This window comes from Thunnus thynnus, chromosome 7, assembly GCF_963924715.1.
Source record: "Thunnus thynnus chromosome 7, fThuThy2.1, whole genome shotgun sequence".
Taxonomy (NCBI): domain Eukaryota; kingdom Metazoa; phylum Chordata; class Actinopteri; order Scombriformes; family Scombridae; genus Thunnus; species Thunnus thynnus.
The window spans coordinates 29770541-29789077 of NC_089523.1; the positions used below are offsets into that span (position 1 = coordinate 29770541).

Below are 18537 nucleotides of genomic sequence, written 5' to 3' on the forward strand. Positions count from 1 at the left end.
TATGAAATAACTGTGTTAGTGTTGAAGTTTGTAAATATGGAAACACACATTATTTCAGAAGCAGATTTTCTAATTAAGTAGTTTTTTATTTGACTAAACTTCATTACATCAGTGTAACATATTATAACTTGACTGCAGGTTAATTGTCTCTCATTCTACCTTAAATATATCACAGATTTTTATTAATTTTTTTTATTTCTCAGGCTTTCCCATTCATCTACTTCTACAGAAATCACTGAAAGCTGCATCCTTTCAGATTCATGGCATTAGGAATATTCATGCCTGTGTAAAACTGTGAATTTGGATGTGCCAGTGATGTAATATTTTAAATTTGTCCTCCTGTTTGTCATTCCTTATTTAAGCTTGTTAATCTGTCACTATCATCCCGATCACCTCTCTTAGTAGTAAAGAGATGGTGATGGTGATTCACAGACTGTTTATGCTCAGCTCCCGGTTAGCGTCGGTGTGAAACCGGAGCTTGTCGTGCGAATCGGTGTCGGGTGTTCCAGGGCGGATCAATGCGCTGCTGCCACCTCACCTTCGTCCAGTCACACCAACACGTGTCTTACAACCGGTGACCTCACTCACAGCCACACATGAATGTGAGGAATGCAGACTATGTGAGGTCAAACCAGATTTCATATGTGGCCTGGGTAACTTTTCACCTTCGGGTGTCTGGTACCAGGCCGCGATCACATGACTACAGGCATAGCATCGAGGTCACGTTGAGTTGTCGGTCACTCAAATTATGTTATATGACTAAGAGGAGGGTGTGCCTCTCTTTTACTCATAACTACCACTAAAACTAACAGATGATGCAACAATAACAACATGAACTTTCAAACTTTCAGTCCATATCAAGAGTTAAATGATGAAGAGGAGGGACACCATTTGTTTATTTTAAGGATAAAACTGCTATTATCTGTTTCGTCTATATACATAAGACTATAGTCCTACAGTTTCCTCTTGCTTTAAAATTTGGAGTGAGTGAGTCTTATAATTGCTTCAAGATTATCAGGTAGATATTCTAACTTCCTATAAACATTTTGCGGTTGAGTACGAAGGAAATGATGCGCTTAATTATAGATAATAACACATTTACAAAGGCCAACTAAAACAGACGATGGATGGAAAATGTCTTTATTAAAAAACGACAGGCACAGTGTTCGGTTGGTTTTGTTATACTGACTCTTCATCTCTCTCTCTCTCTCTTTCTCTCTCTCCTCAGCATACCTCCCTGTCGGCCAGCCGCTCAGATAAGGGTACCGGCTGGTCAAGCCGCTCGCTCGGAGCCCGATGTCGTAACTCCATCGCCTTGTGTTCAGACGAGCATCCGCACATCGGAAACTACCGGCTGCTCAAAACCATCGGCAAAGGCAACTTTGCTAAGGTCAAACTGGCACGACACATACTGACCGGCAGAGAGGTGAGTGTAGTATACAGACGATGATGACCGCGGTGGTGGTGATTTCCCCCTCAACATCTTCTACCGTGTTAAATGCAGAAATCTGTCTCTGCTTTTGGAAGCAAGCTAACTTTTCCACCATGAGCAAAGGAAAGTATCAGTAAAGTCCTGCGTACTGGGATTGATGAGGATGAATTTAAAAAAAAAAAAAGTTGAAGTGGACTCCTCGGTGAATACCAGACTTTGGGAGGGAGAACAGAACAGGATCCTGTGACTCAGCCCTACAGATGGGGGTTTTTAAAGGGCTGTTCCACTGAATTCAGAGCACTTTCTGTTAGCTTTTTTAGCTAGCCATGTCTGTCTCACTTCACAGCACAGTGAGGGCCTTAAACCTTTTGAAGAGACACAATCATGTTTTTCTTTTGTGTGGGTTGTAAGTCTGTATTTTTATACACTGTATTCTTTCTTCTCATAAAACTCTGACCTACATCAACACTAGTTGAGTTGATAACTCCTTCGGCTTAGTAGAAACTTCTTGCGTCTGCCGCTGGCTCGGTCATGTGAGAGCTGTTGTGTTTCACCCACATGAAGCAGAAGACAGTCATATATTGGTGGTTTACAGTGTTAGTTTGACGCAGTCTTTGACCCGGTTACCACATCTTGTTAAGCCTATTATGAAGCCTTGTTGGTTTTTGAGGTGGATTTTAGCTTCTGTGCTGCAAAACACTGTATGTTGAACTTTTTTGTCTTTTTCTCAGGCAACTTTTACTTAACAGGAAATTAGCACAGTCATGTTTACAGGTTGGATAAGGCTAATGCTAGTGCTAAAAATGAATTTTCTTGTAATACATGGTTTATAAAGTCCAGATATTGGAGTCTGCACTAGTGCACATTGTTCAGCAGCTACCAACCACTCTGATAAAGACGACAACAGCATTACGCAGTTTGCAAACTAAAGTTTATAATAAACACAACTAGAGCTGTAATGATTAGTCAATTCATCTATTAAAAATTTAACAGGTGGTATTTTGATAATCAATTAATCATTTAAAGTCAGTTTTCAAGCAAAATTACCAAGATTGTTGCAACATATTAGCCACTTTTAGTGCAAAATTAATATATTTTCTTTGTTTAATTGTTTTTGTTTAATTCTTTTTCTATTGTTTCCTCCCAGGTTGCAATAAAGATCATCGATAAAACACAACTCAACCCAACCAGCCTACAGAAGGTCAGTGACACATGGGACTGTGTGTGTGTGTGTGTGTGTGTGTGTGTGTGTGTGTGTGTGTGTGTGTGCGCGTGTGTAGACTTTGGTGTGTCTCAGTTGCAGGTGAATGTAGAAGATGAATACAAAGTTTGTCATCATTGTGTTGACATCCCAGCTGAAGGGTTTTTCAGCCTAATTACATCAAACCGATGAGTTGATCCCCTAATTTTCATTTAAGCAGAAATAAACTACCTACAAGTTTTTTTTTCTTGTATTACAAAAGCAACATTATCTTACTTCTTTATTGTGCTTTATTACTTCTTTATCTACTTAACCTCTATAGCTGCTTGACCCCTGTAGATAAGACCTCAAAGATTAGGTGCGTTTATTTGCATTTGTGTTGCATCAGGACCGCACTCAGCCAGCACAGTAGCGTCTTCACGTGTTGTTTTGCCTCAGGTCGTAACTCTCAAATGACCCTCGCGTGCAGCGGCCGTCTGAACTTTGACCATTTAGTTGTTATGTGAAACTCAGTGTTGAGGAAGCGGTTACTGACAGCTGTAAAAACTCGTCGGTTCAGTGAGGATTTAAGTGTTGAGACAACAAAATGTGTTAACTAGAAGTGGGTGCAGCGAAAATCCCTCTTATCAGCTTAGCGCTTCTGTTTGATAAAGGGCATTATGGTTTCATGCAGACAGTCCGGACATCTCCAGGAAGTGAAGTCACAGTTTTGTATTGTATGGCTTTGAATGAAGCATTGTATATAATATGACCAGCATTTGTCCTCTGGAACTAACTAGGTTAAAGGGGTTAAGTTAACGTACGTCACTGTGTGCTTGTCTTATGAGATCTGGGGTCATGTATTAACTCCTGTCTGAACTTGGCCTGCTGTGGCCATTTGTGTGTGTGTGTGTGTGTGTGTGTGTGTGTGTGTGTGTGTGTGTGTGTGTATGTGTGTGCGTGTTCATTGAGAGTGATCTAATGAAACAAAATTGAGTGAGAAACATAGCCTCAGGCCTGCAGACTGTTTTCAAGTGTTTTTCCATCCAGCTTTGTCAGTTGGAATATTCACCTCCAGAAAAATAAATGCTTTAAAAAAAGTGTGAGAATATTCTGTGAAAATGAAGAAGAAAAAAAAAAAATACTGAAACAGTTTTCTCACAGGAAAAAAAACCACACATCTTACATCATTCACTGGAGAACACTGTAATGTCATTCAGTGTCACAGCAGCTTTGGTTCAGCCAGCGTTGACATGAAACATGGACGCTCGATCGGGTGTTGAGACTGAAATCTCCAGAACTCAAATGTTGTTTTTTTTAAAGAACAAAGCCAGATTTAGTCACTCTCACATTAGCTAAAAGACAGATCTGTGTGTGTGCAGAGTGAGTGGTGTAGGAACTAAAACAGTTGAGACACAGCTGCACATGAAGCTTTTCAACGTTTCTGTCAGTTCAGATGTTTGTTACATCTTATGAATGATTATCAGAATGACAAATAATATATATAATATATTTTGCTAGCATGCTAAAACTCATATTTTGATTTCAAAAGAAACAGTCTTTCTGATCCAAGTGATATTCAAATCACTTATCTCTTAAATTTTGATAAATATTGAGTATTTAGCAAAAATAGGAGTAGAAATATGCAAAAAAATTTATTTTCTGAGGCTACCAAAATCAGTTTTTTTGCACACATATGCTTCCATAACTCAATACTGACAAATCCGATTGACTCACAATAAAAAGTGTCATTTCTGGAACAAGCAGCTTCATTGGAAGAAACATCAAACAGCAAAAAAATATGATGCATTTTTTTAAATTTGACTCAGAAGTTGCAAGTGGGCGTAATAGGGAAGTTAACCATAATATTTTGTTCCTTTCATGGATAAAATGCTAATGGTGTAATGTTGCCTTGTGAAATTTTTCACTTTTGTATCTCAGGTGGGATTTTTGGTACGAATGACATCATTTCTCTGACGTCTTTGCTCTTTGTCATTAGGGATAGTTCTAATCTAGTGTGTGTGTGTGTGTGTGTGTGTGTGTGTGTGTGTGTGTGTTAAGCTCCGCTCTCACAGTTCATACAAGTCACCTCTTTGTTCAGAGTTTACTTTGTTTCAGAGTTTATCACCGTGCACACACACACACACACACGCACGCAGCCAGTCAGCCTATTGATGAATACTCAGCTGGTTAGCTAACCAGTCCGGGCTTGACTCTATTGATATCATAGAGTTGGGTTATTGATGGTGTCTGGCTCTGTGCGATAGTTGGTCCACCTGACCTAGATACAGAACAGGACAGCAGGTTTATCACGCCGCTGCTCTCACTGTTAACTTCAAAATAACAACAACAAAACAAATCTTAATATCACAATGTAGTTTCTCATTCTGCTGTCAAAATCCCATTTCTTTTAGTTCCTGGTTTCACTTCTAACCCTTATCCACTTTAACAATTCTTAAGTCAGGCAAAGCATTGAGTCACTTCCCATAAACTATGTCTGTTATGGTCCATAGACTCTTTAAACTCCTCTGCTCTGTTTTATGACCCTTCCTGGCATCCTGTTTCACCTGGAAATAACATCAGATAACAGCGTGAACTCGACGTTTCTGCGCAACAATTTTAAAACTTAATTTAGCCACAAAAGGAGTCGTTTTCCACCCCACCCTGTGTCATATTCATACGATGACGCACAGGGAGATTCTGGCACATATTTACTTAACGGGTCAGTTAAAAACCAGAAGATACAGAAGGAGAAACAAATATTTGATTATTTTGATCAAGGATTGGATAAATGTTCAGATTGCATCCACCAGCAGCTGTGAAATCTAAACTTGTAACGTATTTAAGAATATTAAGTGTTCATTGCCAAAAGATTACATATAGCTTAAAGCAGCCATTGAGCCATTAAGCATTCTGTATCTCAGAAAAACACATAAAACCAGACTTTAAAAATGTCTTTATTGAATCATCTTTTATAAAGTACCATCATAATGTCCCTGAAGTTATTTTGGAGTTATAGTCTACAAAAACACACTTTTACAGCACAGTTAACATTCAGCCAGAGGGTTATCACCACCTGATAAACTATTGACTCTTTTTAACAGAGGTGAAACTGGGGTGATGGATGGTTTGTCGGTGTATTTGCGCATGCTTTGTGTGTGTGATTATCCTGCTGTGGGAACACAGACCTGCTTGTGCCAAACAGCAGCTGTGAGATTTACCTTTTTTTGTCCCAGAGCATCATTTTCCGTCTGCTCCAACAGCGAGATGCCTACTTAACTACAACACCAATCAGCTCTTCATATCTTTAAGCTGAAACCTTGGTTTTAACAAGGCTGCTACAGTGCTGTGTGTGTGTGTGTGTGTGTGTGCTGCAGCAGCGTGGTAGTGGTCTAGTGCTGCATAGCGCAGGGCTGGGGCTGCCAGTTGCACCCTGTCCAGTCAGCATTTTGTTGTAGTTAGTGTAGGACACTGCACATGCTGCCAGGTGACACTTCCTGTCATTCACAAACCCTCTCTCTCCCCGTCTGTCTCTTTTTCCTGACGTCCTTCTCTATAATTTAGAAACTAGGGCTGAAGCTAATGTTTATATTTATTATTCATCAATTTCTCAATCATTTTTGGATTCGTCAGTTCTTTGTTTAGTCTATAAATCATCATAAGATGATCGAGACTTTCTGCCTCTTTTATATGAGGAGTCAGTTTCCCAATCATTAGTGTAGCTTTAAAGTGTTTCAATTAATCAGTTAGTTGTTTTAGTTAGTTAGTAAAATGTGAAGGAATAGTTTAAAATGACCATCACAAGTCTTGATAACCCTGATCAGCAGTATAAAATCCCCAAAATATACATTTTTACCATAAACGACACAGAAAAGCAGCAAATCCTCACATTTCAAATGCTTGAAGATCAATCGATTAGCAAAATTGGTATTAATTTTCTATTGGTCAATTACATAATTAATCGACCTGCTCTGCCACCATCCATGCCAACAAAAGCTGAGTAAAAAAAACCAAGTGAAGAAGTTATTATGCCATAAATTGAAATGCATTTGCTGATTAAATGATAATAAACTACTGGATTTCACAGGGGATTGATTATTTATTTGTTTCTACGTACCTGATGGAAATGTACATAATTAACATTTTGATTTTCGCAGCATTAATATTCAGGAGATGTACACACAGATATTCACAGTCGGGTTGAAACAGAAACACACACTTCTCTGCACAGACGCTCTCTGCTTCCTCTCCTTCTCACGCTCTCTCTCTTCACACACTGTCTCACTTCTCAGCATAAAACTCAACTTCTCCTCTCTACTGTAGCTTTATGCTCCATTTTTTTTTCCTTCTCTACTCCCCACTGCTCCCTTTTTGTTTTCTCTTTATTAACTCTTTATTATGTTCTCTTTACTCGAGCTCCGTGTCCCACTTTTCTCTCCTCTCTTCCCGGGCGTAGCGTTGCGGTAGTAGCTTCGCTGTAATCACAGCTGTGCTCTCTGCCGTCTCTGCAGCGCCGCATACAGTATGTCTCCTGAAACTATTTCACAGATTTAGGGACTGTAAGGATCAAGAGTGCCACTGTGCAAGCTCCTTGCTTCATCCAAGTACCAGTCAGCTTACAGTGCAGAATTAAGATATGTGCAATAGGCCTTGAAATAAAATGTAAACCATGCATGTGCAGTTGTACATATTGTTGATATATAACAGAAACTCTGCTGAGGAAATGTTCCAAATTGCAAAGCTGCACCTTCTATAATCATTTTATTCTTGTTTATGATTTGCTTTTGATTGTCTCAGAAAAGTGTATATAAATGTTTGTGAGCAGTGCTGGAATTCCTGACTTTTCTACTTGCACCTGAATGCAGCAGCAAAAGAGTTGCACATATTTGGTTTGTGCTTTTTGTTTTTGCAGCGAGTTTCTTTAATTGGTTTTGTTTTCAAACTTCTATTTTTTTTATCTAAATGTTGCACAAACATTTTTCCTTTTGTTTTGTCTTTTTGCATGTTGTTTTCTAAGTTGCAGTGTGTTGAGCCCTCGAGGCCACTGTAGAAATCAGATCTCTGCAACAACTGAAAATCAAGTACACCGAAACTGAAAAAGGTCTGTTGAGGGTGATCAGGATTTTTTGGCAGTATGACACATTGCATTGCGTATATTTATGTTGTTTTCCTGTTTCATATCTCAAAGCTTCACGGCTGTAATAGAAACATAAAGGACCACGTGTTTTTGTGCACTCTTCCCCCTGCGTTTGTGTGTTGTCGGATAATCTGCCAGACTATGCAGGGCCCCATCAAAAGCCCGGTGTTACTTTGAGAACAGGAGAATTTGGTAGGCAGCCATCCAGTGTTGTGTGTGTGTGTGTGTGTGTATGTGTGTGTATGTGTGTGTGCATGGAAGACAGTGTTAGCGCCACCATCTAATGCTGTAAAAGTGTGTTTTTGTCCCTCGCACAGGCCCCCTAAACCCGGAGCTGAATTCCAGACAGGCAAACAAAAGGGATGGCCGAGGTGGGGTGGGGGGTGTTATGGGGCTTTTGGCACAGGAGCAGGGACCCCGAGAAAGACAAGATACAGAGCAGAACTGAAGAGAACAGACAGTTTGTGTGTGTGTGTGTGTGTGTGTGTGTGTGTGTGTGTGTGTGTGTGTGTAGGCCTATGTGTATGACAACAGGCGGATAAGCTCACAACCTTGCATGGATCTCTGCTCTTCCATTGTCTGCACGTGTAATGCAATTATCTGCATTGCTATTGTATGCGAGCATATTGTCCTTGCGTGGGTGTCTGTGCATAATCATATTGTTTCTGCTGTATGCATTGTTGTTATTGTGCGAGTGCGTAAAGGGAATAATTAGACAATAAAGGGAACAAGAGGGCGGACAGAGCGAGAGCAGAAGGTTTTCCCACAAGCTCATCTTCAAAGCAACGGGAATAGAACAGTAGAAGAAGAGCCCTGTCTTGATCTTTCACTCACGCTCTTCTTCTATCTCTCTATCATCCTCTCTTTACTCGTTTAACCAACATCTACAAAACTATATTTAATAGTCATTATTTTAGCATGCTGAGTCAGGCTTCTTTACGATCTGGGTCAAACAGGCAGCAATACGAGGCCTGAATTATACTCCAGCTACTCTTCATTAATGATTCAGCTCCTCTCATCGACTGGCCTCGGAGCTCCGGTTACCGCTGTACATTAAGGGAACGGAGGGACCCGGGAGGAGGTGTTCATATAGCAGGCTTTTTTTTATTGCGATAATGTAGAAGGGCAGCGCTCCCGGCAACAGGCAACAAAGGGAAACGCAGGGTCAGAAGCCTATTCAGATGTTCCCCGGCGACAGGCGAAAGAGCGGAGGCAAATCCATGAGTAATGTTGCTCATTAGTGTCCCAAAACATTCGGCAGGACACCGACAGTTTGGTTCATCGCTGTTTGCCTTCTCCCCCCCTGCCAGAGAGGCAGCGACATGTGCTGAAAAGGGGGGGCTCAGAAAACAGAAACTACAGGATTTTCATCAGATCTGAAATGTCTCTGGCAGAAGTAGAACGTTGTTTTTTTCTATTCCATGATTCAGATTGTTTGGCAGGCTAGATTTTGTAATGAGCTCGTAATAAGGTAAACCATTGTTTTCGTTTTGGCTTCACTTGTTGGATTTATTTGTACTTCAGATTTGCTCTTTGTTTCTAGATGAAATATAGAAACAGGGCATGCCAAATGTTTGGTCATTCCCACTGTTTACCTTGATTGCAAGATCTGTGCTCTAATTAAAACTGTTGCTCAGGTTTCTAACTGTCGAGCAAAGTATTACTTTGTATTTTATGATTTGATTCATAGTTCAGCTTTGAATTTCTCTCCATTGGTAGAACCACCACAACACTGACTGGATGTGTCATATATTATCAGGCCTTATTGTGCTTTATTTATATAGTCAAAGTCATCATGTTTACACTCCTCCATTCACTCTGTGATATACAGTAGAGTCACACTGTGAAGGTTTGACCTGTCTCTTTACTGGAAAGAAGACGACTGCTGTGCAATCATCAAAGCCTCTGGAAATTTGGCTCGAAATAGTAAAAATGCAAATATGATATCAAAGTGTCTCGTTAAGCATCCGCAAAAAATCTGAGTGAAAATAAACATTCATAACTATTAGAAACCCTAGTTAAATAAACTTCTCCAGACTGTGTAGGCCTGGCAGGAAATGTTTTGATTGACACCCGCACCAGCTAACTGACTAACTACAGTAGCTAACCACTGGGTTTCCATGGTGCAGAGCCACGCTTCTAACTTAACTGAGCTTCACCTCAAACATGGTAAATATATTACATATATTACATTTACCATTATCACTAAAGGAGGCAGAGAAATAGCTAAACATGACATGACACACAGAGCAGGAGAGCGAGAGGGAGAGAGAGAAGCCATCGCTAACTGCTAAGCTAAAGTAACTATTTGAAGTAATTGGATTGACATTCCTACATTCACTTTGTCTATGGCTTTGCTAAATTACAGAATATATCTATGAAAAAATGATGAGCTTTTCTCGACAATCTCTACAGGCATCAGAAACATGTAGAAGAAAACACTTGAAGTCCAAACTGACCAATCACAGTGTTTGCAGAGTCTCCATGTGGTATCTCCATAGATACCTTGAGGAGTTGTTTTGAGGTTCACCTTCACTCCAGTGTAGCCTATGCACATGCAGCATCTGTAGATACTGTACATGATAACCTCTTATTAAAATTATACTTATTATTACTCCTGTATTAATTTAGGTTTAGACTACAGAACTATGGTTAGCAGCCACAGTATTTTAGCTAACTGTGGCTAACGTAACACATAAGGAACACTAATGATCTCTTTGTCCAAATGTGACTGGCTTTATTCAGCGATGTGTTCATGAGGAGGTGCTGTTATTATGTGGAACTTGCACCTGGAAGCCTACAGATGCAACAGAAAATACTGTTGCAATAAGTAGTTGTCATATACTGACTGAAGTGGTGTAACATGTTTCATCTAAACCGCCATCAGTAATGGACAGAGAGTTGGACTGTGTCTCATTCAGCATTTACACACACACACACACACACACACACACACACACACACAAACAGAGGGTGGTTTGATGTGGGAGTAGATAGAGGCCTGTGTATCAATTCTGTCGTTCTTTGTCTTTCACTCTCTTTCCCCTTTTCCTCTGAATTTCTCTGGTCTTGTGATTGGCTGCGGCTGATAAGAGGAAGTGAGTTTCAGATTCTGTCAGGCACCGTAGTGTGTTAGACTATGTAACACACAGTAGAGATGTGAAGGAGCTGGTTATTTGAATATAAGAGTTAGAGAAGTATTATCAGTTCCTCGTTCCTCTATTTCAACATCTTTGTTTTTCTTCATGCTCCCTCTCTCTCTCTCTTTGTGTGCAAAGGAGAGGAAAAACACGGATCCACAGCGGCCTGGATAAACAGGTCAGAGGTCAACAGACTGGCAGGCCAGACACATGAATCAAACAGAGTGCTTTGCAGCAGCACTCGCAAAGTGAGAAAGAGAAAAGTGGAAAAAAAAAACGCGACAGTCGGTCATTAAGTTGCTTTGTGTTAATCCTTGTAGAAAAGCAGCGAGAGCTCAGACTTATTAGTTGATTAATAATTCCTGGCAAGAGAGAGACAGAGAGGATGCAAAGGCTCAGAGGCTGATTAACGACGTCTGAAAGCAGGGAGGAGAGAGAGTAGAGGAGATAAAGAGGTGGCAGGAAGAGAGGAAAAAGTTAAAGTAAACACCGCTGTCAGGTAATGACATCTTTTCTGGAACTGAGGAAAAAACGGCTCGTAAATATTTAATTTGTCCAGAAGAGAGCCTGAGAGTCGAACACACAAGTATAAACTCAGGTACACGTGATTCTTTTAAAACATAAAAATCAACTTTTTTTTTTTTTTTATACAAAGACCACTCGTGACAGCAGCTGTGTGTGCAGCTCCTGCCCATGTGCTTGTCGTTCCATGACTTCCCACACTACCCCAGGGGAGCAGGAGTTTCAGGCCCGGGGATTAATACCTAGGTCGGCATGACAACTGTGACGCGGGGCCATCGCCATGGGAAAGAACCAGGAAGTGAATTTAAACAGAGGGTGAATATTTTTAAAAAAAAGGCCAGAGAGGGGAGATATTCTGGTGGCTCAGTGGGAAAAATGTTGCATTTAAGACATGATGGGAAAAAGTCATTTTTTTGTTTTTTGAGAAATATGTCATGTTAGTAATAATTTAAAAAGTAACCGCCCCACAGCACAACGTTACATCAATGTATGAGCTGAGGATTGATCGGACTGTTGATCAATACCAGTGACTCAGCAATTTCCTGGCCAGCTGCTGAGGTTTTCCGGTTCTCAAGCGTCTCTCTTGTCATCTTTTGAGCTCTGATTAGGAAACATTTCTCAGAGTTTTTTATCTACATCTCTAAATATTTAACGGCGTCGGTCGCAGATTTGTGGACCAAGTAGGCAGAAAAGAAAAAAAAAGAGTGAAAGAGGTGAGTGAGTGTAGGAGAGAGAGAGAGAGGGAGGTGAATGGGTGTATAAGAGAGAGAGAGAGAGAGAGAGAGAGCTGAAGGAGGAGAGGCTTATCCGATAATTCTTCTTAAAGCTCAGATGAAGAGCTGATGCACCGTGCACTTAATTCAATTACACACACTCCCGTCGGACATGTGTGTATGTTTGCAAAGATGCCGCTTCTAGTACTGAACATAGGAACTCATGTTTATAACACATTAACAGCCGCAGTGCTTCTTATGCGTGAATGCTTTTCCAAAATAACGTTGTTTTTCTACATAGAAATTCACATCAGGTGCTACTAAATCATTACAGCGGTGCACGTTCGACTTCTCATATGAGTAATTAATTCCCCAAACATACATAAATCAATTTAGGGCTGCCGACCAACAGTTTAAAACCCCAAAATATTTAGTTTTGAATTATAGAATAAAACAGCAGACAAATTAATGAATCAGCAATACATTAATAATAAAACAAAAATGACAAGTTCATCATATATAGGAGTTCTTGTTCATTATTATGAGTCACCTTTTTAAAGTAGTCAGTGTTTTATTACATTGCATTACAGTAAGGCCGAGTCAGTGTGTGTGTGTGTGTGTGTGTGGGAGGATGTGTGTGAACTAAACCGGTCTTTTCCTCCGGGTCCATCGAATACCAGGAATCAGTCTCCGATGATGTCGGTGAAAACATGCACACAGGCAGGCAGGCAGGCATACGCGGTACACGCATCGCCCCGGGCGACGGTAAAGTTATGTCATCGCTGAAGTGCTGGTGCTTCGCCGGGAGAAAGCAAATCCCTCGAACACGTGGCTCCAGGGAAACTCAAGATTTTGTTTAAAACAAACTAAGATTGACAAACAAATGAAGCAGAAAGAAAAAAATATATGTATGTTTTCTCATGTGAGGTACAGCTGCCGTGTCTTTGATGGGTCGTACCCAGCAGCTTCTAGGTCTGAACTGGGAGGAATTTAAATCAATATGAATGTGAGGCAGGACATAGAGTATACATGCACTCAGTCAACCCTGTGTTATTTAACTGTTCAGTAGCTCTCACTCTCTTAGTTTCACATATTCTACCTTCTTTAAACGCATCTTTTCTCTTTATTTAAATAACAAATTCCTTCATCGTCTCTATACTTTTAGCTTCTTTCTTACTTTCTTTCCCTCTCATTGTTTGTTCTCTTTTCCTCCCTCTATGCTCCTCATCTCCTGTGCATTGTCAAGTCCGCCTCATTTTTCTATTTCTGTTTGCGGTTTCCTGCCGACACACTCCCTTTTAACACACTCGATTTGTCTTTCATCATACGGTTCACATACACACACACACACACACACACACACACACACACACACACACACTCTTCCCAGTAAATTCACATTTCCCCTCCAGGGTCAGATTGACTCACTTTGTCACAAATAACCAAACCAAAACAACTAATGATGGATGAATGGATTCGTTAATTGCATTTGTTAAAACACTATACACAGTGGCTATATATGCAGGCCCTTCAAAAAAAAAAAAAAAAAAACCCCAAACTGTTTCCAGGATTTTCTTCAAACTGACTTAAGGTTTCGACCCTAATTCCTCATATTTTTTCATTCATTTCTGTGGTGAAATTATTCAATGCACTGTAGTTCCATCCGTCTTAAATTTGGCCGTCAGCATTTTCCACCGTGATGCATCTAGTCCTGGCACTTTTCCTTTGTAATCTTTTAAAATGGAGTTTGCAGAGAAAATACATTACTTTAATTAGACAGACTGCATTAGAGAGGCTGCATCAAAGTGGCAGGATGAGACAGCAGTCTGGAGCTCAGTGATGGATGTTAGGGGGGTGGGGTGGGAGGGGGAGGGAGGGTCTGAATGAGAGCACACCCAGGGGAGGAGGCCCACTGTCAGCCCAACACCAGTGAGACACTCCCTTGGGTGGCCCGAGGTCTGGGGGTGGTCGGAAAGATGAGTGTGAGGAGGAACGTGTGTGTGTGTGTGTGTGTGGAGGGATATGATGGATGAAGGGGGATGATGTCTATACCCCAGCTGTGGATTGTATGAATTAACACAAGTAATTTAATGAATAAATGAGAAATAACGAAGAGGAGAGAAGCCTGTCTTTCTTTTCAAAAACTCTACTCAAGCAGAAAAAAAAGCTACTTCTTTAAAAACTGACACAGATGTTTGGTTTTTTTATTACAAAATTCAGTTTATTATATTGTATTATTGGTTATTGTGTCTTCATATATTGTCACCAGACAAATTTCTCAGGTTGTGATGTCATGGTTCACAGTTCTTGTGTGTAAAGAGGTGAAATAAAAAGTTAAACTTTGCAAAATCTACTATTTTTTTCAGTAGAGGATTTTGTTATAATGAAACACTTGACTTAAGGGAATAAACATTAGTTGAACTTAACCAATTTGAGCATGTATCAGCATATTGATGTCATGACCTTGTTGTATCCTATTTTAGGCAATTTATCTGTGAGATATTGTGTTAAGTGTAGACCTATGTGATGATTTATTCTCTCCTTTTAATTTTTTTCAGCTGTTTCGAGAGGTACGCATCATGAAAACTCTCAACCATCCTAATATAGGTGAGTTACACTCTAGAGAAGTGTGTGTGTGTGTATCTGGAGAGTGTGAACTGAACCTGAATGTGTTTTTTTTACATGCTTTGCTTGGTGCTGACATCTTTTCCTCTGTGTTTTACAGTGCAGTTGTTTGAGGTCATCGAGACGGAGAAGACTCTTTACCTGATAATGGAGTACGCCAGCGGAGGTGAGTGACATCACCCCCCCCCCCACCCTCATCATCATCATCATCATCATTGCCAAGTATTGAATGGTGCCAATACTGAACTATACAGTACAGCTGATGAACCCATTAATGGGTATAAACTGTCAAGTTTTGTTCCCTTTTTCTCCATTTTCCATTAGTGAGAAATCTAGTCTGTCTTTGTAAAAAAAGGCAAATCAGTTCGCTTTCGTTCGAGTTCGGGGTTTTTTTAGCGCTTTTCTCTCCCGCTCGCTCTGTAACGTTGTTCAGCTGCTTCCCATGCACCCCCTCTATTTTTGCAGCTTCTGTATTTTTCTTTCTTCTCCCCTCATGATCCCTTAATCTCTCTCCGCTGCTCTCTCTCTGTATGCTGTGTGATCTTTTATACTTCTCTAATACCTAATAAGGAGGCAGCAGCTCACCAGCTGTCATGCTGCTCTGTTCAACTCAACCTTAGCTTCTTTTTTTTTTTTCATTGTTTAGGATCTCTACGGTCAAATGTTTGGCTGGAGGGCGCAAACACACACACACAATATATATATATGTACAGAGTCTTGCATATAAAAACAAAACATGTTCAAGAAGATTCAGTTTGTGGTCATTTTATAATCTTATGGTGTATGAAACATGTGATTATTAAACATGAACTACAGCAAGCATCCATACTGTTTTTTCTTTTTCTTGCAGGCGAAGTGTTCGACTACCTCGTGGCTCACGGCAGAATGAAGGAGAAAGAGGCCAGAGCCAAGTTCAGACAGGTCGGTTTAACTCCATACCTTACTTCAGGGACAGATGAGTTCTTCACGTTTACCAAAAATTAAAGGATATCTGAGCTACTCGAGAGCTGATGTGCCTTATTTTATATTGTCCCTGCTTTTCTTATAACTGGGCAGCGAGTCCCTAAACCAGACCAGTATAGACAGTGCAGTAAACTTTTCCACTGCGGCTCAGACCAAATAAAACAAACCGTAGGTGCGATCACACAAAAAGAAATAAAGTCATTTGCTTTTATTGGTAATGTTGCATTATATTGTGCGTCAACGAGGGCATGTACGGAGCTCCTAGTTTAGCTAGCAGTTACATAATGTGAGTGCATTTATCTACTGCTGTTTGATGTCTTTCTCCTCTCCTCAGATTGTCTCAGCGGTGCACTACTGTCATCAGAAGAACATTGTTCATAGAGACTTGAAGGTGATTACACATTGTCAGAATAAAAAGAATGAAAAGGAATCCATAAACCGTCTTCAGATAACAAAAACAATCTGTACAAAATACTGTCTGTCTCAATCAGTTATTAAACAGACTGCATGTGTTATTTTTGACATTTTAATGAATGAGAAGAGACGTTTACTTAAAGCTGATATCTGTAACTCCTCTATGGCAGCAAGAGGTACAGTACCTCAAATGGTGTTTAAACTACATCTACTATTTATTTATATTCACCATTGCAGAGGTTGAATACACACCAGCCAAAGTATATTAACAATAACACACATGTAGAAACCGCATCACTTCCTGTATGACATGACTGAAAGAAATTATGGACACCAGTTTTAAGTTAATCTTTCATATAACAAAAATATTATTTTAATATTAGTGAATAACAATTTATGATGATAGTGTTTCTGTTGTGTGTTTCTTTATTCTTATGTGTTCCACCGTTCATGTTTCCCTGCAGGCGGAGAACTTGCTACTAGATGCCAACTCCAACATCAAAATAGCCGACTTTGGCTTCAGTAATGAGTTCACTGCTGGCAGCAAACTAGACACGTTCTGCGGCTCCCCGCCCTACGCCGCCCCAGAGCTCTTCCAAGGGAAGAAGTATGATGGTCCAGAGGTGGACATCTGGAGCCTGGGTGTCATCCTGTACACGCTGGTCAGCGGGTCCCTGCCCTTTGATGGACAGAACCTAAAGGTGGGGCGACGTTGTGTTGATCTTGTCATGATTGTTATTTGAAGTTACTAAAAGATTCAGTTCTGACTAATGACGACATTGAAAATGGGTGCAGTGTTAGTGGTTGTTTTCCTTCACTCGCTTTGGATATTATAATCTGACTCCTCACTGTTGTGCAACATGGTTAAAATAAGTCGGTATTGATCACAAATGCTTAAACATCCAGAATTAACATCCTGCATGTTGAATTTAATGGTTGTGTTAGCATTAACAAATGAGTATCTGAGATTTTCATACCATATTTTATTCGTTTTTCTTATTTAATTTGCTTAATCACACAATTATCTAACTCATGGTGTGAATGCGTATTGTGTTCAGGAGCTGCGGGAGCGCGTCTTGAGAGGGAAATATCGTGTTCCCTTCTACATGTCTACAGACTGCGAGGGAATCCTTCGCCGCTTCCTGGTCCTCAACCCCGCCAAGCGCTGCTCGCTGGAGGTGAGAAAGGAAACTTTACTAACAGCGTTATGAGGAGCAACATACAGACCGTACCAGCATCTTAATATCAAGCCGTACAATGCAGTCAGTTTGATCGTTAGACAGTTAGTTGACGCCTTTCTTGTCCGATGTTGACAGCTGTAAGTGATTTTGTCTTTTTTCAAAAACAACAACAACAAATAAAACCCACAGATTGATTTGTTACTAAGTACGAGATGAGACACAACAATGAACAAACATACAAAAAAACAAAACATCTGTCACTCTTCCAAACATTTTCACTACTTTTATATCCTTTTTTATAGAGGACTTCAGTTTTTTATTATTGTATTTATAAAAGCGTCTCTCTCTTTGTCTCTTCTTATCAGCAAATAATGAAAGATAAGTGGTTGAATGTCAGCTACGAGGGAGAAGAGCTGAAGCCCCACACAGAACCTGTGGAGGACTTCAATGACACCAGCCGCATCGGTGAGTAAAACCATAATGTCTCTTCATCCGTTTAAAGGGTTTTTATTGATAGTCATCACTCATTTATATACTTAATCATTGATAATGTTACTGATTACTATCCGCTAATGAGTCGGATGATGTGGCAGCTGATTGACAGTCAAGGTTAACAGCAATGTGCAGTGATTATAAACTGGGATTGTCTGGCCCTTAACTGGTGACATATAATCTGAGCGCGCCACGATCAAAGCCTCTGATGCGGAGACAACCGTCTGGAGCCGCGGCCACAAAGTCATCAGTGTCTGTCAAGGCAACTTTTGGTTTGGATTAAAGGCGTTTTGCCGCTCTGCTCAAGACTCCCAAAAGAAAGCTTATACCAGAGTGCTGGTATATTATATCACATTAAGCTTTCCTACACATGTCTTATGGGATAATTGCCATTTAATAACAATAAAAGCTGGCCCACATGCTGCTCCAGACATGTTTTACTTGCACTAAGCTCTTGAAGGATGTTCGGGTCCTGCAAATGCATCAAGCATTGAAGATAGACACCAAATAAAGTGCTGAAGTTGAACCTGTCGTAATCGTACAGTAGGTCAGCCCGCGTGATACCCGCATCACTTGCTGTAGAAGTTGTGGACTGTTTCTGATTTAATATCATCCATTCCAGATGTGATGGTCGGGATGGGCTTCACCAGAGAAGAGATCAGAGATTCTCTGGTCAGTCAAAAGTATAATGAGGTCACCGCCACATACCTGCTGCTGGGACGCAAGAATGAGGTGAGT

General features: G+C 40.4%; 1 protein-coding gene across 6 annotated transcripts in view; it reads left to right on the forward strand.

The window, feature by feature from the left end:
* Nucleotides 1–18537, forward strand: part of mark4b (MAP/microtubule affinity-regulating kinase 4b) — a 53485-nt gene that overhangs the window by 17853 nt on the left and 17095 nt on the right. For all 6 annotated transcript variants that reach the window (XM_067595428.1, XM_067595430.1, XM_067595426.1 and 3 more), the window contains exons 2-11: nt 1229–1426; nt 2580–2633; nt 14683–14731; nt 14850–14915; nt 15600–15670; nt 16047–16103; nt 16591–16827; nt 17185–17304; nt 17673–17772; nt 18422–18531. In XM_067595428.1, the coding sequence (XP_067451529.1) occupies nt 1229–1426; nt 2580–2633; nt 14683–14731; nt 14850–14915; nt 15600–15670; nt 16047–16103; nt 16591–16827; nt 17185–17304; nt 17673–17772; nt 18422–18531 (1062 nt within the window). The remainder of the gene's footprint in view (nt 1–1228; nt 1427–2579; nt 2634–14682; nt 14732–14849; nt 14916–15599; nt 15671–16046; nt 16104–16590; nt 16828–17184; nt 17305–17672; nt 17773–18421; nt 18532–18537) is intronic.